At 39.3% G+C, this 21,951-nt stretch overlaps 2 protein-coding genes across 5 annotated transcripts in view; one reads left to right on the top strand and one right to left on the bottom strand.

Moving 5' to 3' along the window:
• Positions 1-228: 228 nt before the first annotated feature.
• FANCL (FA complementation group L) lies at positions 229-21,205 on the top strand. Of its 2 annotated transcripts, XM_063391417.1 has the most exons (14): positions 229-361; positions 2,138-2,196; positions 3,206-3,266; positions 4,016-4,072; positions 5,656-5,753; positions 9,228-9,324; positions 11,859-11,927; positions 17,309-17,459; positions 19,122-19,205; positions 19,308-19,353; positions 19,443-19,524; positions 20,270-20,386; positions 20,615-20,686; positions 20,998-21,205. In XM_063391417.1, exons 1-14 carry the CDS (start codon positions 269-271, stop codon positions 21,031-21,033), a joined length of 1,122 nt encoding a protein of 373 aa, XP_063247487.1. In that variant the 5' UTR covers positions 229-268; the 3' UTR covers positions 21,034-21,205. The 2 variants fall into 2 exon arrangements, with proteins under 2 accessions (XP_063247487.1, XP_063247486.1); XM_063391416.1 differs by having other exon boundaries at positions 19,122-19,353.
• The window catches only part of VRK2 (VRK serine/threonine kinase 2), a 38,166-nt gene continuing 37,026 nt past the window's right edge, over positions 20,812-21,951 (bottom strand). For 2 of the 3 annotated variants that reach the window (XM_063391414.1, XM_063391413.1), the window contains exon 14: positions 20,812-21,333. In XM_063391414.1, coding sequence (XP_063247484.1) covers positions 21,094-21,333 — 240 coding nt within the window. In that variant the 3' untranslated portion in view covers positions 20,812-21,093. The remainder of the gene's footprint in view (positions 21,334-21,951) is intronic. The other variant, XM_063391415.1, reaches the window with a different exon arrangement.

Raw genomic sequence — 21,951 nt, 5'->3', positions numbered from 1 at the left:
CCTCAGTGACACGCCTGTCCCCTCAGGTGCGCTCCCTTTAGCTGCACGCGCCTCTCCTCAGGTGCGCGCCCGCCTCGGCGTCGCGCGCCGCCCCTCACGAGCCCGCCCCTCCCTCCCTCCCTCCCTTCCCCTCCCTCCCTCCCTCCCTTCCCCTCCCTCCCTCCCTCCCTTCCCCTCCCCTCCCTCCCTTCCCCTCAGGCGCGTGCGCCGCCCGCCGGCAGGGGCGGGGCCTCACGTTCGAACGGCGGCGGCGGCGCCGGGCGGGAACATGGCGGGAGCGCGGGCTCTGCTGCGGCTCTGCCCGCTGCTGCTGCCGCAGGACCGCCACGGCACCGCCTACGAGGGCTTTGTCACTGCCCAGGTACCGCGGCCCGGGCGCCGCTTGGCCGGCGGACCTTACTCCGAGGCGGAGGGGGGTGCTTCCCGCCTGCCGGGTCTAGAGAGGGGGACCGCTTCCCGCCGTGCCGCGCCTGGGTCTGAGGGGGAAGCGCTTCCCGCCTTCCCGGGGCTCCTGGTTGAGCCACCGGGAACGTGGATTGGGGAATGTCGTTTCCCTGCCCCGAGGGATCTTTAGTTTGTCCAGGGAATGGCTTCCTGCTGCCTTGTGGGCTGGGTTAGTTGTGCTGACAAAAGTGGTTTTGGGGCAAGGCTGAATGTGCCCGCGTTCGTGGCCTGTGGTAAAAGTTGGCATAGATGATTGATGGTGGGTGTTTTCCTTTCATTTCCTTGCGAGGCTTCAACTGAGGCGGCTGTATCGTCCCTCGGTATGCGGAGAGCGCGGTGCCGGGGCAGAGCAGCGCCCGAGGCAGGGTCAGGAGAGTGCTCCCAACCCAGCTTCGCCATCGCTGGCACTGTGCAGCTGTGGTGCCTTGAAATATCACATACACAGAGCTCTGAACGGGTGTATTTTAATTTAGAAATAGCGTGGGTCTTTACTCCTCTAAGTAGATGGCAAAAGATATGGGCTGTGTCCACTAGCATTGTCAAAAATGTAGTTGACATTGAGATTGAAAGGAACCTCTGGAGGTCCGCTGCCTTAACTAGGTTGCTTTGGACCATTTGCAGTCGGGTTGTGAATCCCTCCAAGCACGGAGAGTGTGCAACCTGTTCCAGGCTCTAATCCCCCTTAAGCATTAATGAGGGGTTTTAACGTTCCATTTAGGTGATATTTCCGGTATTTCTGTCGCCTCTCAGCCTGTCAGTGTGTGTGTCACTCAGATCTGCCTATACCTTCTTCAGTCCTTCCCTGATCTGTCTTTTCTCTTGGCTAAATACTCCCAAGCTCCCTCAGGCTCTCCTGGAATGAGAGATCTTTGAGCCTTTGGTCGCCTTCAGAGCTCCTCCTGCATTAACTCCAGCATGTCCATGCCTTGCTTGTGCTGTGGACCCAGTACTCCCAATTTCAATGTGTGCTGAGTTGGGATAGGGTCTGGAATAAAAGTTTTAAGATAAGTAAGTTATCTGCCCCCTTTGCTTCGGGACTTCACTGACTTTCTTTATTTCAGTTTTAGTTTGATCACCCCAGAAGAAAGTAGAAAGAGGACCTCAATAAGGACTGAAAATATAAATAGGGAGGATTTAGAAGCTGCCCCATGTAGACTGCACTAAGAGGAAAAAAAATTAAATTTATGGTTGTGGGGCTGTCTTTGTTTACTGTTTGTAAAACTCTTCTGAAATGGGCTGTGGATCAGTGCCGAAGGCTCTTTTTAGTGTAGTTACTTTTATGATAATTGGCTGGTTTGACTTTTACTGGAGTTGAAGACAAACTTTCATGTACAGTAGTATGACTTGGATTAAATTATGTGTTTTGGTCTTGTCCAGATCTGGTTAAGGTTTATTCTTCTCCGGAAAGGTGTTATGTTTGCTTTATGAAATGTGATGTACTGGAGAGTTTTTACTGAATATTGTGAATTAAAGGTCAAGAGTATTTCAACATTGGAATTAAAATCAACATTATTTGTACCTGTCACTCATTCTGCTTTTTATCCCTAATGAAAGAGATCATGAGTAATATTCCTGAAAGACAGAAAAGACAAAGTTTCTTTCTTAGTAGCTGATTTGATGGGGAATAATTCCCACAAGTGTCTTAATATTTTTCTTTTCTGACCTTCCTATTAACTAAATACTTCTTTTCAAGGGTAGAGACTTCCACATCAGGATACTGCTACCAGTGGATTTGCAACTGAAAAATGCCAGGTAAGAGACTTTTATGATAGCAATTTTGAAGTGTGATGTAACAAAATTAATTTTGATAAAAGGAATAATGGATATGAAAATGAATAATTCTTTTTTTTCCAATATCAGTGTTATTAATTAATTCTCACTGGTTTCAGCTTAAACTTGCAACAAAGTTGCACAGCATCAGTGTTAATAAATGCTGACAATAAGCATTGCCTATATCAAAATATTTTGTTGTTAATTAACTTTGAAACATGTTGTAATTAATTGGTTGTATTTACATATATGAAGCAGTGTACTTGGGAAAAATTATATTTTTTATGTAATTTATATTTATAGATCATTTATATGCCACCATTTGGGAAACAGAAAATTCAGTGCAAAGTTGTAGATTTAAGCAATTATGTAAGCAATTTAAGCAATGATGGTTAACAGAGATTTTTAACTTCATTTTCTATTTGCTGTTTCTGTGTTTTAATGGATATAACCCAACTTTTCTTTAAACTCTGTTCTTATTTCTGTGTTTATCCCAGCAGTCTGTGGGAAGTGGGGTGAAAGGGGCTAATCCACATCCGTGGGTGAGCCTCTAACTTTGTATTCTGTAGTTCTGCCTAGGCCAGCCTGCTCCAAACTGGGAGCAGATGTGGCATTCCATAGCTTTATTACATTCTAGGTTAGGTAATTAAAACTGCATTACAGGTAACTTTGACATTTTCAGGTTATCACTTTTAAATATTAGTGTATTTTATGAAGCCACGCTGGCTTGCAAGAGTTATGTTGTTGTTTTCGGCACAGAACGGGCTTTTGCAGGTTGGTGCTTAATTTTTAATGGGCTTTGGCACAGTGACATTTGGAAGTTTTAAATAACTTTGAACACGAAGCTCAAAGCAGTTTTGAAGTATTGTTTCCTTCCTTTGTTTTTTTCCAAGAAAAGCTGTTGTGCTGTTGTGTGTAGAAGGCTTTCTGCTGTGTTCTAAAAATCATGTACTGTGAATTTAAAATTTGTACAAAACCCTGTTTTGTCTAGGATAGAGTGCAGCTGGCATCTGAAGAAGATCCTGCATGGATATCGGCACATTTTAAAGCAGGTATACAAGTTTAAAACTGCTTATTTAAATCTTATTATTAAACAGTCCTAAATCTTTGTTTATAATGATTGGGAAAAGCTTGTGCTCCTACACCTATTCTGAAAGGGTTAAAGAACCTTCCTTTCATTCTAGATCCAAGATTTAATTTTAAATGCCTGAGGATTTACAAGTAAATATAATGAGAGATGGATGGAATTTAGTAAATATTTATTTTTATTCAACTTTTATTCCTTTTTTGTTTGTTTGTTTTTTAGAACAATTTTTAATTACTCTCTCAGTTAGAGATAGATTTTGGGGTTTTTTTTAATGTATTTACTTTTTTACAAATTGTTCATAATGCGAAGGAGAGAATTCACATTAATTATTAATAGGCTCAGTTCATTCTTGGGGTCTAAATCACCTCTCAGTATCCAGAGGAAGCTTTGGAGTGAGGGTACAGCAGCTTTGGAGTCCCAGAGAATACTTTGTTTCCAAGAGGAACCTTTGCCACAGGTGTTGGGTGAGACACTATATCTGGTGGACAGGGTTTCATAAATACAGAAATGATTGCTGCCACGTGCTGTGACAGAGGGGATGGTTCATGCTCACTAAGGTTTCCTGGGAGTTCTCTTCTATAATAGAAAAAAATAAACACGTCCTATGCACTTGGTCTTTTTCATGTTTAGTTTGACAATACCAGAAAAGCAGTTGGGCTGAACCACCACAAGTTCTGAGTTGCAGAAAATTAACTAATCCTCTCTTTCCTCCAGAGGCTGCACAGCTGCCCAGATCTTGTCAGCTTTATGGTGGAGCTGAAAACTGTTCTGGTGAGTGGCAGAATAGATGCATGGGACATAGGATGCTCTTAGAGCTTTGCATTTTACTTTCAGTTTTTTACAGGTTACTGTTCCACATATTTATACCTTTTTTTCTTCTTTTTTTTTTTTTAACAAGAGATGATTTTGTATCTATGCTGTTCATGTAATAGCTGTAGAAATATCCTTTAGGACTTTAAGAGACTGCATTCTTTGGAAGTTGGAGTGCTGTAGAAAGGGATCTCAGTATAAAGCCATCCTCTTTACAGTGATTTTCTTGGAATTCCTGTTATTGTCTAAATGGGAAAGCAGGCTTGTAATTATACTATGGGTTATACAGTCAGTGGATTGCTGAAGGCGCTTTCACCTGTCTAAGAATTTGACAAATAAATGCAGGAAGCTTTTTTTTTTTACCCTAATATTTCAGAGGTTGCTGTTTGTTCTTATTTTTAAAGTTTTTCAGGTCTGAGGTTGAAGAGTAGCAAACCCTTTAATAAACATGAAACTGGGAATTCTTATCTATTAGTAAAACATTATTCTATGAGCATTCTTGCTGATGAATACTTCACCCAACCTACTTAACTTTAGGAATGAAACAGAGGAAGTATTCTTCAAAATCACAGCAGAAATTCCTCCTGGTATTCCACTGCTGCTCTGCTATGCTTGGAATGGACCTGAATGAGAATGTCTGGTTTGGAATATTCTACAATAGTTGTTCCAGTCTCTTTGCCTGTGTACACGAGCACTCAGAAAATGAGAATGCAGTGAGATTATAACTCATTCAAAATAGCAATCTTCAGTTACTGCAGAGAATGAGAGCACTGACAACAGTGAAAGAGAACTGGGCAGACATGATTGTTAAACCTGTTTTATAAATTATATTTTAACTTAAATTTATTTTATTTTAAATTACTAATAATTTTATTCTAAATGTCATAAATGTATGTGTTCTGTAAGCATAATTTTACCTGAAATGCACTTCTAAAGAGCAAGTAGAACAACAAACCACATGGTTAGGGCTTCTTTTTCACAGTAACATTAACTTTTTGATAAAAACTTCTTTTTGAGACATTACTATATTCATGATGAGTGTCTGCACCAAAACTTACTCTAAGGGATACTGTGATATGAAAACTGAGAAACTGATTTTGGTTTTTGATTGCTGTATAAAGTTTATGTATATATAAAATATGGCGAATATCATAGATGTGTTGTCTTTTATGGCAGTGGAGCCTAGGAGGCAGCTGTGCGCTTAATAGAACCTTCTTTTGAAATGTTCTTTCAGTCAAGATGCTTGACTTCAAATATATTAGCTGAAAAAGAGGCACATTTGATATTTGCATCTGAAGACTCCGTTGTCAACATCTGTGGGGTTTTTTTTAAATTGCAGATGTTTTCATTACCAGTATCTGAAGTAATTTACCAAACAGCTTCTTTGTCTGCTTTAGCTGGAGGCTATAACAAAACAAATGCAGTGTACAGTTAATTTTACATAAGCTTAATATTTCCCAATGAATTGCAAAAATCACATGGCTAAATAGATGCAAAAATATTGAAATTGCTCTTAACGATGTTTTTAATGTTCTTTTAAACAGGAAATTGCTTTAAAGAACACACAAGACCTGCACGTCCCACGGCCTCCAGAATACTACTCCTGTCTTGTCAGAGATCTAGAAACACTGGGCTGGAATAGGTAGGATTATTTTACTTCTTAACAAACATCATCTTTAGAATATCAATTCCTCTTTTGAGGAATTGTGAGTTGAATGTATCAAATATACTTGTTCTGTTCATTTACCCTATTCAGAAACAGATTTTGCTTTGTTTTAAATTAAAAATACCCAACAAACCTGTATCAACTGAAGGGATATTTTCTATCTCAAATAACTGAACTGGAAGGTGATACACTGCTAAGAAATAATTTCTTCTTTGACCTATAAACTACTGATATAGTAAACATATTTAATGTTAATATTTGTAGTTCTCTTTTTTCCCCTATTTTGTACAGCTGGTTGTGACTATTCCTACAGATTATGGTTGGTTGTCGTTTACCTTTATGCTTTCATAAAAACATTTAATTCTTTTTTTGGAATAATAATTTTTAAAGAACCTGCTCTACAGCACAAGAATCTTCTTAGAGGAATTTATTATGTATTCCACAGAAAGGTAAATCTACCCCAAAAATTCATGATTGGAGGGGAGAATGTGAAAAACTCTCAACCCAAAACTTGAACAAGTGTATATTGTGCTAAACAAAACAAAGAAGCCTTAGGTGTAAGAACAGTTTTGAGTTTTCCCACCTGATTTCTGTATAGATAAACAACATGTGATTAACATTAAGTGGGAGTTTGCTTTTATTTAAAGATTTAATACACCCTTGTGAAATCAGCTGAAGTTTTTGTCAGTGATTGCCATTGTTAATATTTAATTGTGCCGCGCTGTATTTAAATTTCACAGACTCAAGTCTGAGAATATTAGGTAAAATTTCTTAAACACGTGGGAAATAAATTTTCAAGTATGCTCTCCCAAAATGGATAAAAAACCAAAACACCAACCAACCAAAAAAAAAACCAACCAAAATCTTGAAGAAGGGTTGGGGAAGTCAGTCATTAATCAAAGGACTATGGTGCACATAGGGAATCACATTGGGCTTACTCTGACTTGGAAGAATAACCTGGACAGGCAATGTGAGGTCCCTTAGCAAATAACACCTTTGATTTCAGAGTGCTTTTAACACTAAAGTGACTCTCTAAGAAAGCCTCTTTACTGAGACTGATTTTGAGTTGTAGGTGATGCTTTATTTGCATGGCAGTTAAGAGCATCCTGCAATGGTCTTTCAGCAGAACTGCCTGTGTTTGGTGCTGGCAGTGAGGAGCAATCACTGCTCACATCTTGAACTTTATTGAAGGATTTTTCTTAGGAAAAACCCTTGCTTGTTGTGTACCCCAGATTTGCTCATTCCTAGCAAGTTTTGGGTCATGCTGGAAGCTGACTGCACCCAAATCCAACTGAAAAATTGAAAGATTTGGGTCGAGGCGAGAAAGATACTACTGCAGGAGTAAAGGTATAGGAAAGGCTCTTGTAATGCTTCCCCTAAATCAAGCTGGTTGGGTCAGTGACAGTGTCTTTGGAAGGCAAATTATCAACTGAAAAACAGCTGTAGGATTCTTATCACCTTCATGGAGATTCATAAGGGTTGCCAGTATCTCTTAAGTCCATGTTGACTTCAAATCTCAAAGCTCTTCTGCTTGATACTTTCCCATTATTTTCATACAGAGTATCTTCTCCTCTTGCCTTCTCCATTTCCAGGGCATCCTGCCTGGTCCTGTGCTCTCAGTCATTTGTGTGTCATGCTGAACTTCAGAGATTTACCTGAGGCTTTCCATCTTTATGCTGATTTCCTTTTATTCCTTTTTTTTTTTCTCCTGTGATAAAATGATGGAGCCTACAGAGGAATTGAAGTCTGTGTAAGTGAAATATGCACCTATGTACACAATACGTTTATACAAAAAGTGTGACTTTAAACTAAAAGAATCCATCCTTTTCTTATAAATCAAGATTGAAGTGATCCAAACAAGATGAATGTCAGAACAGGTAAAACCCCAGACACCTTGGCAGTGTCTCTTTAGTTTTTCTGTTTTCCTCTGTAGTGGATCTTAGCAGCACAGCGCTGCAGGCACCAGTTGGGTGGACACCACTGCATTTTTCACTGCAGTATCCATTCTGGGCCCTAGCTGCTGATTTAGGAATTCCCCAGAAAGCAGTAGATGGAGGGGTGATATAGATATTTATAAAACTCTGATACACTTTTGAGGTAAAGTTGGAACAAAGCAGGAGTAATGATTTTTTTTTCCCCCAGTTAGAAGAAGAATCCTCTAATTCTTTCTAAGTATATCAGGTTTAACTGGCTCCAATTGAATTACACTTTTATCAAGACTTGTCTTTCTTCCAGCTGTTGTGGCGAAATACTTCCCGAAATCTGCAGGTCACTTTAATGTTGCATTAATCAGCATTAAACATGAAATAATCTCTCCCTTCTTACTACCACTACTGCTTTTTCCATCTGTGTTTTTCAGTTCCCTCCTACTGAGGCTATTTTATTTATGCAGATAATTTTCTTCTTTTCACTTCCTTCCTAGGGATGTCTTTAGTGTACATCTACTTTTTCATCCACACGCCTCTACAACTCTGTTGCCAGTTTCACTTGAGAGAACCATGTGACTTTTTCTAGTATGTAGTGGTTTAAAAAAATAAATGTTGCTTAGGCCAGGAAGCAGATGCTCTCTGTGAACTCTGTTAGGCCTTTCCATCAGTCTGGGTGATAAGTTGTGCAATTATCTTGGACTGCTTTTTATCTTTACACAGGAATGACACAGTAAAAATGCCAAAATATCCACATACCCAGTTTACTGGTAAATATATGGGGAGGTTTGAACCTTTTTGGCAATTTTTATATCTACTAAGCAGAATCCACCTTTAGAGAACAATATATTTTATGATTGTATCCATCTTCATTGTTGTGGGGAGACACGAACCAGTGACACCTTAAGCAAAGAGTCAGAAGTTTTAAAACTTATTCACATTTAGTACGTACTTTCTGCTTGCTAGGGTGCATGAATACAGTGTAAAACTGTCATGAAATAAAGGCAAATCATCATAAATAACTCATTTTGTGCCTGTTTGGGTAGTGTTTTCTGCGGAAAATTGATTTCAGAATATGAACCAATATGCACTGAATTTCCCACAATAATAGTATTGATAATAAAAGAGAACTTCATTGAAGAGAAAAGCAAATCAAGAGCATAAAAGTCTCATAGAGTAAGAAAGTGCAGAAATGGATCAAAGATTTGACAGGAAGTTTAATGTGTACATAAGTAGAGGCTGACAGGAACATGCTGTGCGTGTCAAAGGTTCCGGTGATGGAAAACTGAAACACAGTGCTCACTGACCACAGCGTGAGCCCTGACACACGCTGTAAATAACCCAGAGATATATGACTGCATTAAGCACTGGGCTGCTGTATTAACAGCAGTAAATCTGCAGCAGCAGCAATGCCTGCCATATTGGACTCTCTCTGATTAATATTTGTAACAGACTAATCAGAGTATTGCAGACCTTTCAAACTGCACTTCTTGCAGGGCTCTGAGAGTTTGCTTCTCTCTTCCAGAGTGGCCTATGTGGACACCGGGCTGACCACAGTCAAGTTAAAAGCTGAGGACTCTTGTGGTCGACAGCATCACATTACTCTCAAGTTAAATGCAAAGGTAAATTGATGGGGGACAAAGTATCTTGAGGCTTCCTTGAAATAAACCAATTTTTCTTAACTCACTAGAATTTTAGAGGGTTGGTTTGTTTGCTGGTGTGTCTGTTCTGCAGGGTAATAGGTCAGTTAATTTTTTTGGCTTTTCAGACTAACTGTATTTAAAGTTGATATTGGATTATGGTTATCTGTAAGATGCAACTGTGCATCACATGAAAAACACTTTGATTTTGCACTCATTTTACTGGATTACAGACAAGGCCATCTGGGAGACTTTCCTTTGTTATCACTCCATCCAGAGACTGTGCACAGAACAAGAATTAGAGGATGTTGGGTTGGTTATTAACAAGTCTTGCTGTTAAAGTCAGAGATGTAAAGATTTATGAGAAACTGAAGTTAGTCAGAAAAATTATTTCTTTTTAGTCTAAATAAATGTCTCATTTTGACAGTACTTGCAAATCAAACTCACGGCATCTGCAGAATCAGAAAAATCTTAATTCTTCCTGGTACTTATCACTGAACTCAAATTACAACATTTCTTCATAGAATATCTCATTTCAAGGCACAAATCTCTCCTCAGAGACTCTGAATATCCAGGCTGTGTGATGACAATTGCATGGCAATAACTATTGTCTTCAGAAAATCAGTCCAGGGGAAAAAGGGATCTAAAAGTGACTGGGTGTTGTTGTTTGGGACTATCTATGGTCCATCATCTCGAGTTACAATCTTGAAAGCATGAGGAGGGGGCACAGTAGGATTAAATCCCACCTTCACAGGCATCCTGCATTCCTTTACAAACCAGGAGTTTTTAAATGTTACATAACATGAACAAGCTTTACATTTGAAAGGGAAAGGAGGGGAAAAATACTGTTTGGGAATGAGTGTTGCTCAAGTGGATTTTTAAAAAGAGTAAAACATGCAGACAGTAATGAGTGCATAATTAATTTGCTAATCAGTCCATTATTAAATACACTGATGGAAAAATCCATCAGGAAGTACAATTATGGTCTATTTAATGTGCAAGGAGAGGAGCCAGGTTGTGTTGTTTATAAGGTTTTCTTGCTCTTAGGACAACAGAAGTAAAGTATTTTAACCATTTGAAAGTATAGACATGCAGAAAAAACTGCAGTGCAATATTCATTTTTCCCAAGCAGCTGCCATGGTCAAACAGTGACACTTGTGCTTTGGCTGGTTCTGCTCAGCCTTAACTTAGCACTGTCCTGAGGAAATGGAGATGCACATTTTCTGTCTTTATACAAACTTGTGAGGAGATTTTGATAGTAATAAAATAGCTGAATACTCCTCACAGCAGCAGAAAGCACCACCTAACAACTCTAAAGATGTATGTAATAAAAGGATTAGATTATCAGACTTGTCTGTTTTAGTAAGTAATCATCCTTTTTTTATTATTTTTTTTATTAAGTTTTCAACTGTGTTTGATGATGAAGGCTCAATTGCTGGTCTTTTTAAACCATGTCTGGCATTTAAACTTGCCAGACAAAATTTGTGTATGAAACATTGTTTTGGTGACATGGGGATTTGCCTTCATACACACAGACACTACATTTGAGAAGGCTTGGCTGAAGTGTTTGTTGGGAAGGCATTTCTTTTGATAACACGCTTTAATAAAAGTGTGTTTATTTTTGTTATGCTGTTTCTTTGATTAAAATCGGCGCAGGAGCATTTCAGACCCCAAGGCTTCAAATAGGCCACTGCAAGGATTTGCCTATTGTGTAGTAATTAAGACACTTTGGTAATTATCTGAATGATCTGGCAAGGGATATGAAAATGCATTCTCTAGATAAAGTTAGCTGCATGCTCAGAAAACCAATATAAATATTGTATTTAATAATTGCTTAAATTGTCCTAAAGAATAATAGGATGATTTCTGACACACACATGTGATTGTAACTGTAATAAGCTAACGTGGCACAGAGTTATCAAACCTTTTATAGCTTCTTTTTTTTAATACAGCCCTTTAAATTTTTTATTGTTGTTATCTCTTGATTTGGATTGAGGGTTTGTTTAATTTTGAGTCTATGTTCATTTCTCTCTTTCAAAATAGTTAAGTACTCTAGACTACTTTCAGTTTAAAAAAACCAAAATGTTACTAATCAGAACAAATAGTTTAGCTAAATGAAAATTAGTTATTGACTCATGGAAGGGTTGTTTGATTTTTAAACTTTGCTATCCATTATGGGTAATTGAGGAGAAATCTTTAAAAATATTTCATGCTTTGTGTTTTAAGGTTTCTTCAGTGTGCCTTTGTGACCACTAAACACAGAAAATTGTGATTCTCCTGCCTCTAGTTAATTCTGATATATAAATCATTTACATGTAGCTTTCTTCTTTAAATGACAATTAACATTCATAACTGTTCCTGAAAATGCTTTACATACTGTTTCCTCACAGAGCCAACTTCTCAAGATGCTTGAAGTGCTCCTATTTTGTTATCAAATTTGGCAGCTGAGTATCAGTCTGACTTTAAATCACTAAGAAAAAAAAAATCCCAAACTGTATTTTCTTTCCCTCCCTCAGTATCCTACAGAACCACCAGGCTGCCTTGTGGATTTTCCTGTTCCATTTGCAGTTTCCTGGATGCCACAGGTAACTATTGGACTGGGCAGCTTTTTTTAATAAAAATACAATATGCAATGGAGGGCGGTAACAAGGGGTTGGGTTTGGTTTTTAACTCTAGCTTTTCTCCCTGTGTGCATTTTATTTCTGTACATGCTCATGAAAATGGAGTAACACTGAACTGCATATTCCTTATCAAAGCACTTTAAATCTCTTCCTTGCCATGAGATAAATCTTGCATGTTATGTGTACTGAGTGGGGTTTTTTTAAGCTGTTCATGTGACTGAAAATTCTCTGGGAAAGTGAAAAATAAAGTGAAATGCATGAAAAATTATTGTCTTCTAGAAAAGAAACACCGTCTAAAGTTGACAGACACTGAAAAAAGGAGTTGGTTACTCTATAGAGTTTTCCCTAGCTTGTTAAAGACTTTTAATAACTTAATAAAACTTTTCCAGTTATAATCAATACAGGAAGTATTTAAAGAAATTCTGATTTTTTTTTAATTTAACTGGCATTACTACTATGAAGAACCACATTGTTTTTTGTGGATCTTTCATGTACCTTTCTTGCTGAATACAGCATGTGTGTTTTATTAAATGAATTTGAATATGACCACTTAGATACAAGTTTGAATTATATGTAGGAAATAATTCATATTTAATTTAATTTAATTTGGGAAAATATTTTTATAAAAATGATTGCAGCTGATAAATTTAACTCTTCCAAGGGTTTCTATCCAGCAATAAATAACAACTTACATAGGGAACATGGCTGGGAGGTTGCAGCAGGATGAGTTTAAGCTCAGCATATCATTTTTCTGCAGAGCTTAAGGTTCTGTGTGTCACCTCAGACCCACTAATATTGAGAAGAAATAACTGTAAGAATCAAGCACTGCAAATGAAAAATGTATTTATTTATGTAATTCTATGTTTAGATTCTCCAGTATGGTTTGGAACAGTTTAAATAAATGTTTTTCCCTTAAATTTTACTGGAGTCTCTACACTCTGGCCAGGATTTCAAGTGCTGTTTTTAACCTCAATACATACTTTCAACAGTGTTTTATTAATTTTACTGCCTTGCAATTTATATTGACTCAAATTAACAACATTTCAAACATTCCTGACAGTGACTGCTTCTCTGTGTTTACTGTTAGTAATTTTAAAGATGGGCTTGTCTTTTAATAAAATGTTCTGGAAAAACCTGACACGGAGCAGCATTTGACAAGTTAAAAATGGGGGTGGTTATACTGATACTGGCACTACAGCCAAGGAAAAATCCTCTTATAAAAACAACACTGATGCTTAAAATCTTTTTACAGTTAGAATTACCTGGGGACTATTTGAAAACATGAACAAAAGGTGTTTGTGTGTCAGTGAAGAGCCTTTTTGAAATCATGAGACACTAATTGCAGCTGCAGAGAGCCTGCTCTAATCCTGAACCAAATAGCAGCAGATAGAAATGCTTTAGCTGTACAGCAGCTTTTGCAAATTGACCTTCCGTGTGTGGGTGACATGAACCCAGCACTTGTGGGGACAAATGGCTTTGGTAATTGTGTAGATTGTGTTTATTTTCCAAAGGTGTGGGAATCACTGCGGCGAGCAGCCCTCACACAGTGATAAAATATGGGTTAAGCTTAGATAATGCTGCAACACCACTGGTAGCAGAATTCAGCAGGTACTCAAGTGCCTGAAAATTTTGGTTCCTAAAAGGGAAAAAGAGTAGGCTATACCTCTTCTCTCGTGAAATAACGTGATGTTTTGGTACCAATTGGTGTTAAACTTTTAATATTACGCCTTTAAAGTATAAATTGACAAGGCTTAACTAAATTGGTGCTATGGCACCATTAGAATATAAAATCCTATGAAAGAAAATATAAATAGATTGCAGGTAATTGATTTTTCTTTCCCACCCCCTGTGTGTGCTGCTGCCTATTTCAGGCTCATGGATTTTAAACTTGAGGGGTTGTTGTTTTTTTTTTTTTTTTCTTCTTCTTTTTTTTCCCTTCCGTATAATAATAGACATGGCTTTATGGCATCCATATTAAAAATGGGTAATTTTCCTTATGGTCCCTGTCTTCCTGCTGGGTTGATAATGTTTTGATGTATTTTTCTTTTGCTCTGATGAGAGGTCTGCTGCTGCTGCTCTGACATATTCATTTGGATGAATAATTATAACTTGCACAATGTCAAGCTGAAGATGGTGGGGTTTTGTGCGTCATGACAAGCCCAGTAGCCAGTGCAGGTGTCTCACAGCATGAGCAGCAACAGCCAGTGGATTCTGGCTCAGAGGAGACGTTTTAGAGTAGTAAGAAATCAGCACCAAGGGCAATGCTGCTGCTGCTGCTCCTGCTCTAAGTGCCAAATAAATGCAGAGTGCTTCTCAATGACAAGTGCAAGAACATCTACTTATTTCTGTTATAGCCTTTTTCTAAAGAACCAGATAAATGTGCTGTCTCCAATTTTAGCACACGCTGGAAGTGCAGTTGTGCAGGATCAGGGTGTCTCACGTCAGGGTGAGGTTTCCAGACTGACCACTGCCCACCTGGCTGGCTACATGAAGGTCACAGGAGTGGAAATTAATGACTAATGAGGTCATGCAGCAGCCGGCAAGGAAACGGGAATGCAAGGTGCAGAAGGTGGAGTGGTGGGAATGAGATTATTCTTGGGTTATTTAGGTGAAAACACAATTACAAATAAAGGCTTCATAATTGTGCTTTTTCTTGGCAAAGGAGCTTCACAGGCACCAGCTGTAAATGCAGGAAATGGAAATGGTTGACAAGATACTTTATAAAGATTTCAGGCTTGGGTCTTGTCTTGATTTCTGTTAAGGAGAAGGGAAATTGTTAAACTACTGTTGATGAGAAACTGTTTCCAAACAAATCTAAGGACTCATAAATTCTTTAGGTGATCCCTTTTCCATTTAATTACTGTTTGCTTTATTAAATTGTATTTTATTTATGAATTCATGAAGGGCAAGAAGGTAATGGCACCTATAGTTTAGGATATTTCACCTTCCCAATTAGGGGGCTTTGCAGTTGTTTTAATTTTGGATAAGAAAATTTTGTGTTTGGAAGAATTTTAGCCAAAACAATCTCAGAATAAAGATTGCATTTTTATCTGTTTTTTGAAAAATAACTTGCAATCAATTGTTCTGTATTTACCTTAATTAGAACTGTTTTTACTACATTTGATTACTATTTCGTTCATCCAGAATTTGGAGCAGATGCTTGAAATTTGGCAGAACAGCCATGCAGGTTACAGCACTTCTTAGAAGCTCCTGAAAGGCTTCATTGGTGTTTTGGCAGGCACAAAGTCAGGATTTTCTCTTTATTCTTCCCAGCCTCTGTGGCTCTAGAAATAAGAACCAAGAGTAGAGTAACGTTTTTTCCCATTCCTTATTCCTTTGATTGGAGGAATGGTGTATGGGCACTAAGGGTGGACTTGGGAGAATGTTTGAACTGAAGGAAGAAAGGAATTGGCATGAGGAGGGCCTGGTGATGAGGTGGAGATGAGAGTGCGGAGGATTGAAATGGAAATAAAGAGGTTGAGGAACCCCATGATACTTTCCTGGTGAAAGAGAAGGGGTATTCCCCTGGGAGACAGGGAGGGCCAGAGTATCTGATTTTCCCTGGACAAAGTCAGGGCTGTAAATGGATGCAGGATCCACGGAGTCTGGTAACACAGAGGTGACACTGTGGCCACAGGTTCTGGGACCCATCAAAGCCAGTGCATTTCGGGAGGGTGCAGGAACCAGTTTGGCTTTGGGAGTGCTTTTACAGCCCAGGTGAGCAGCACTGACAAGACTGAATGATGAATGGCTCATTTTCCAAAGAATTTTGACATATTTCACAAAAAATCCGATTCATTTGTACAAGGGGGACCATGAAACAGAGTTTGTGCTGTTTGACATTATTAACAATGGTCTTGGTGTAATTTAGCCCAAAGAAAAGTGTGATCTCAGGCTGTTCTGAAAGTGCTGGACAATGACCAAAAATTAGTTGGTTAATCAAATAAAAAGGAATCTTGGAGTTTTCATGGTTTGCATGACAAGCAGGTGAAGTATTTCAATAGCTACAGATGCATTTATGTATATAGCACGAGACAGCTGGCAACATCAGTGAAGCATGCAAATAAGATCAAATGAACAGTGTAGGAAAAAAAAAAGATTTAACTACCTTTTTAAGGAACATCATTGAAAAATTACAATTAGTATTAAAATTAATTGGATTTTAAAACTTATCTGTGGGTTATAATCCCTTGATGTTTCCTTTTTCTAGTGAAACCCTTTGAATTCCCAGAAGATAAAGATAAAAATGATTATTAGAGGATTTATCTGTATGTGATATAGAAAAATGTAAAAAAATTCAAAATGGAAAGCAACTGTTGCAAGTACCAGAAAATTATGCTATTAATTTAAGTGTCATCAGAGCACAAAAGATCACATTTCAGTACTGTGTGAAAATTATTAAAATACTGGAAATAATAGTACTTAAGATGAAGATGCTATACTCTAAGATGTGGTTAAGTGACTGACACTATTATATCACTTCAGGTATTATAAAAGTAACAAAATGCTTTTAAAGATAATAAGCGTTACATTTTGAGATTGGCAGAATTCACACTTCTCTGCTTAGGTGCTTTCCTACTTTAATATAATTTAACAACAGCAGGAAAAAATGTAGCATTTCATTTCCAAGCTACGCCATTTCTTTCTAATATACACATGCACAAAATATAAAAAGTTATTACGTAGAAAAATCCTATTTCTTCATCTGAGAACACTCAGATAATTTGCTGCTCTTTGGCCAGGTGAGAAAGGAAGAATATAATCACTACAGATTAAAGGAAACCTTTCCTTCTGTATTTTGTTTAATTCATGGAAAAATACCTGTCTGAGAACAGAACATTTAATTTGCTTTTTCTTTTCAACCTCAGGATATCTGAAATCTGTCCCTCTCTGGGCATGTGTACCTGCAAAGGGTTCACTTCACCACCAAATGTTTTCTCCTCTTGCAGAAGTCTTTTCCTGGGTAAATGGTGACTTCTTTTTGCCCACTGATGATTTCAAAAGATTTATTTAGCATTGCTGCCCTGTATATTGTCCTGTCTAACGAAAGATATTTCTGATTCTGTGTAATCCACTCTCAAATGCTGAAATCCCCCACGTGTAATCCTCTGCTTATTAGATGGTTTCTCCTTCTCCTGCCTTATTTACAGGGTTTGAAAGCTGATCTTACACACCTGTTTTTATACTGCCTAGTGAGGGGGTTGTTAGGGGATATTTCATGTTCCATGCAATCACGATACACATGGATTTCAACACTCCTTAAATGAATAAATTCGTTGTAAAATATTTTCTCAGGCTGCTGGTGGAAACTCAATGAAATCTGATTAAATTTCTTGTTTTCTTAGAACTCCTTAATAGACATTTACAACCAGTTCCTGGCAGCATTGGAGTCGCTGAAGGAGTTCTGGGATGCCCTTGATGAGATCGATGGGAAGACATGGGTGCTTGAGCCAGAAAATCCCACACGGAGCGCTACAACCAGGAGAATTGCAATAGGTAGGAAAAGATTGGAAGGGATACAGTGGATTTGAGAAGTAAAACTCAGGGAGCTGTTTTGTTTCGCTTGTCTCATCAGACTTCTTTGGGTTTGGGCAAGGAAAGGCAGCACTGAAAACCAAAGACAGGGCTCCTCTTTTGCATATTAAAAAAATAACTTTCCATAACAGAATGCTGCTGCTTCTGTTCGGGAAATTCAGTGCGACTTTCTGGTGTCAGATAAATGAAAATTTCTGCAGGAAAACCTTGTGTATTTGTAAATTATGAACATGGAACAACAGCTGAGCACTTGCATGGTAACCCTAGAAAAATCAGTATTTGTAAAAAATCAAATTAGGTGAAGCCTTACCTCAATCACAAATTCCAGATTTTTAAACTTTAGATTCATCCTATCTTGGAATGGAAGGATTATTAGAGTGCAGTCCAAGGGGGGAAAAGGGGGTTAAAGGAGGCAAGGGGAAAGGACAAAGAAATAAAAGAGAGGAAATAAGGCTTCCCTGTTAACCACCTGAAAATGTCCCTCAGTGTATATGCTGATAGCATTTTAGAGTCTTAATATACAGAGGATAAGGAATTTTATAATTATATATGTAAGATAAGGAATTGTAATTGCAACTGTCAGAGGCTGGAAATGTTGGGGGGGATGTTACCTTTGCCACAGAAGTGCTGATTTTTAGCTGAAACCCACATCAGCAATAGCAAATTGTAGAAATGTGAGAATACAGAGTGGCCCCATGTTGTCCCTTACAGCTGTAGAGGGAGGGAGGAAGGAGCTAGAGGGGAGCTGCTTCATGGAAAGGACAGGAAAAGTTCAGCGAGGCTGGAATGATGTGGGTCAGACTCTGTGTGCAGTCAGGGGCGTTTGTCCTGGTCCTGCTGCCCTTAGCCACAGGCCAAGGCCAAGGGAAGAAAAACCTCAGAGAATGCCTCGGAGCAGCTGAGCAGAGGAGGGACGGGGCTTTGTGCCCTTTGCTGTCAGGCACAGAGAACCTTCAGCTGCCACTGAACTTGGATTTCCTTCATTCCCACCCCTTCCAGGATGGGAAGCCTAACACAGCTTTAACTACAGAAAAGGTTCTGCTGTGATGTTCTGGAGCTAGATCCAGAGCACCACTGAGCTGCTTCCTCTGAGGAACCGAGCCCTTCCAGGGATGGTGGGGTGTCTTGTAAAGCCAAATATTTGCTCTTTCAGGAATGCAGCATTGTTGTCTCAGTCCTGGAATTTGCTGGGGAGGGGACTGACTTCTGCTGGTTAATATTGGGTTTGGGCTTCTCTTTTTGACTGTAAAAGATAAAGATGAATTAGTAAGTTATGTCTCTACCTTTAAAGTTTCACCAAGATTTCAGATGGATTTTGTCATCTAGCTTGGATTGATTATGTTCATTTCTGAATAAGTATAAAGGTTAAACCAAGTCTGAAAGAAACAAAAGCCTGACAGGTTTGTTTAATCAGTTGCTATTTTTAATTACAGTTTGTGGAAATGTAAACATTTAATATATATTGATATTTTGTACAATCATTTGGATACCTCCCAACCTTGTTATTATTTAGCCTAATGAAACCCAGCCTGAGTTAACCAATTTCAGTCTGCTTTTAAAAATGGTTCCTTTTTCAAATCCTTGATGGCAAAGCTTCCCCATGGCCTTGCTTTTTCCTGGCAGGGAATAATGTCTCAGTGAACATAGAGGTAGATCCTCGCCATCCAAACATGCTTCCAGAGTGTTATTTCCTTGGAGCAGATCACGGTAAGGCAGCAGATTCCACTTGTTTCTCCTCTGGACTCAGATCTCTGTTCCAATCCCCACCTGAAACCCGGGAGGTTCATTATTCCTGCCTGTTGTTTGCAGAAGTGAACCCTCTGAGAACTAAACTCAACAACAACATGCACTTGTGGTGAGTGTCTCCGGTAAAGTGGGCTGGAAACCTAAATGGTGTTTGCCATTCCTCGTGTGGATCTTTCTCTCCCCCTCTCCCACCCGCAGGGATCCGGAGATCAGCTTGTTACAAAACTTGAGAGAGCTCCTAGAAATTGATTTTCCGTCTCGTGTGGTGTTGGAAAAAAGCGTAAGTTGGTTTTGGTTAACAACCAGTGGTTATTGCTGAATAAGTCACATTTAAATGGTCACTTTCTAAGAGCCAGGGCCAATCAGGGACTTCTGAGAGGTAATTGCAGTAATACATTGTCACAAGGACTTCTGAACTTCAAGCAACAGTTGTCAGAGCTTGTTAACCTTTGATTAGAGGTGCACACTTCCCTGTGGCCTGCATAGCAGCAAGGCCATTAATAACAGGCTCCACTATTAAAAGGAAAAGAGGAAGTTCCAGAGTAGCTAATGAGATGGAAAATCCAAACATTCTGTTATGGATGTTGATGACTTCAGTTCTAATTAGGTGGAGCTGCTTAGAGGGGACAAGAGGCCATCCAAATACGGGTGCATTTCAAACAAACTGGGAATTAATTTTTGTATTATGAGCTTTGCTTTCACTCAGGAAGCTTCTAAATAAAGATCTGACTGAGGGTTTGTGTCTAATGACAAATCATAGTGGTTAATAAACAAAAAGTGCCCAGAAGTATGAAAATGCTTGTGGAATGAGATGTAATTCAGTAAGGGGATGAAGTATAACCCAGTCAAGCCTTGCACACTTGGCACGCAGTGTCACTCTGCGCCACTGTGACATAAACTTGTATGTCTTAAAGGCAAAAAATAGGAATTCCAGCCAACAAAAACTGCAAAAGCAAAACCACGGGTGAAGATGTCTGTGTGCTGGCAGCCCAGCCCCTCCCCTCACCTGCGCCGTTGCGTTCCAGGACTTTGCCCGGGACTGTGGGATCTGCTACGCCTATCGGCTGGACGGCAGCGTGCCCGACCGTGTGTGCGACGATCCCCGCTGTGGGCAGCCCTTCCACCAGGCCTGTCTCTATGAGGTAACGCCACCGCTGGCACTGGCCACTTCCATTCTGCATAAGGAACATTATGGCAGACACTTGTCCTGTCACCCCAGTTCCTACACAAGCTCTCTGGCAAAGGGAACCACTGTCTCATTTTCTATGCACCCTGTCAGATGTTCATCAGCTGAACTCTGGTCATTAATGCACATTTCTTAATTTGGAAATGAAACCAATGTGACTTCTAACCCACTTCTTGTGTTGCAGTGGCTACAAGGCCTTCCTACCAGCAGACAGAGTTTTAATGTCATCTTTGGTGAATGTCCCTATTGTAATAAGGTAAGGAAATCCAAGGAGCGGACTAGAGTGGAAAAGGCAATGCGTCAGTGTTTAATTAACGGCTTTCTGACACAGTACAAAGACAGCCCCACACTAATGCCAGAGTAATTAAAGACCACACTCCATTGTATTTAGTGATACTTTTTAATGCTGTAACAAAAGGTTCAGTTAAAAACAACACAAAGAATCCCAACATTTTTAACAGGAACCAGCATAAATAGTTCAGAGAATCCATAACTATTGAGTGCAGATGAGAACTTGCCTGTAAACGACATGTACTGACAGGATTATTTAAAAATTTCTTTTTCAAGCCCATGACACTGAAATCTTCAATGAAGAAACTCTAGGAAAAAACTACATGGTGGGAGCACCACTGTACTCCTGCTGAAGACCAGTGAACAGCACCATCAAAGCAGAAACAAGGACAGGACAATGAGCAGCAGAAGCACCAGAACAGCTGCAGTGTAGGGGTAGGTTTCATCAGCAAATGCCAGCCTAAACACAACAGAGAGAGAGGGACGAGTGGTGTCAGCTCCAGCCTGGGATGCTGCTGTAGGAACTGGAGCCACAAGGTGATTGTGTTTCTTTCGGGACTCTGAGAATATTCTGTAGGGGTCAAATGGTGGCAGCTCTCTTGCAGTGTCTTCCTGCAGGGGGAAAAAAGCTGTGATTATAAAGCTAATAGGAAGAGAGAGGTCAATCAAAAAAACAGAGCTGCCATTGAGGTATTTAAATTATCCTAGAGAAAGCATTACAATTCTTACAGAGCCTTACCTCTGGAATTTGCACTTGTATGGATATTGTATGATAAATGTGTAACATATGGCAGGGTTAAACACCTCCTAAAGAGACATATCTGTATTTACTACTGAAATCTACAGCTCAAATTCTTCTCTATCTTTGACTTGTTTCCAAAAATGTTTAATATATTCAGTCTTGCCTGTGTTCCTGCTAATAAAGGTTTCTCTTGGAAACTCAAGACGTGATTTTAAGTGTGAATGTGCTGGTTTGATTGGTGTAAGTTTTGCATTTCACAGTGAAGCTGAACTTCTGCCCATCACAAGGAACATAGCCTGCTAGAGTGGGGCCTGTTCTGGCTGTTGCACATCTCCAGAAGCACTGCTGTCCTTGGCCAGCCTCCACCTCTGGAAGGGATCCCCAAACACCACAGTCCCATTCTCACCTAGCCAAGACCTGGCTCTCTTTTCCACTGCCCCTGAGCACCAGGGACAGCATCGGTTTCCTACGGAGCTTAACGTTACCAA

The sequence above is a fragment of the Prinia subflava genome, chromosome 2 (genome assembly GCF_021018805.1).
Source record: "Prinia subflava isolate CZ2003 ecotype Zambia chromosome 2, Cam_Psub_1.2, whole genome shotgun sequence".
Classification (NCBI taxonomy): Eukaryota; Metazoa; Chordata; class Aves; order Passeriformes; family Cisticolidae; genus Prinia; species Prinia subflava.
The sequence above is the reverse complement of the archived record's forward strand: the minus strand, read 5'-3'. Positions and strand labels throughout refer to the sequence as shown.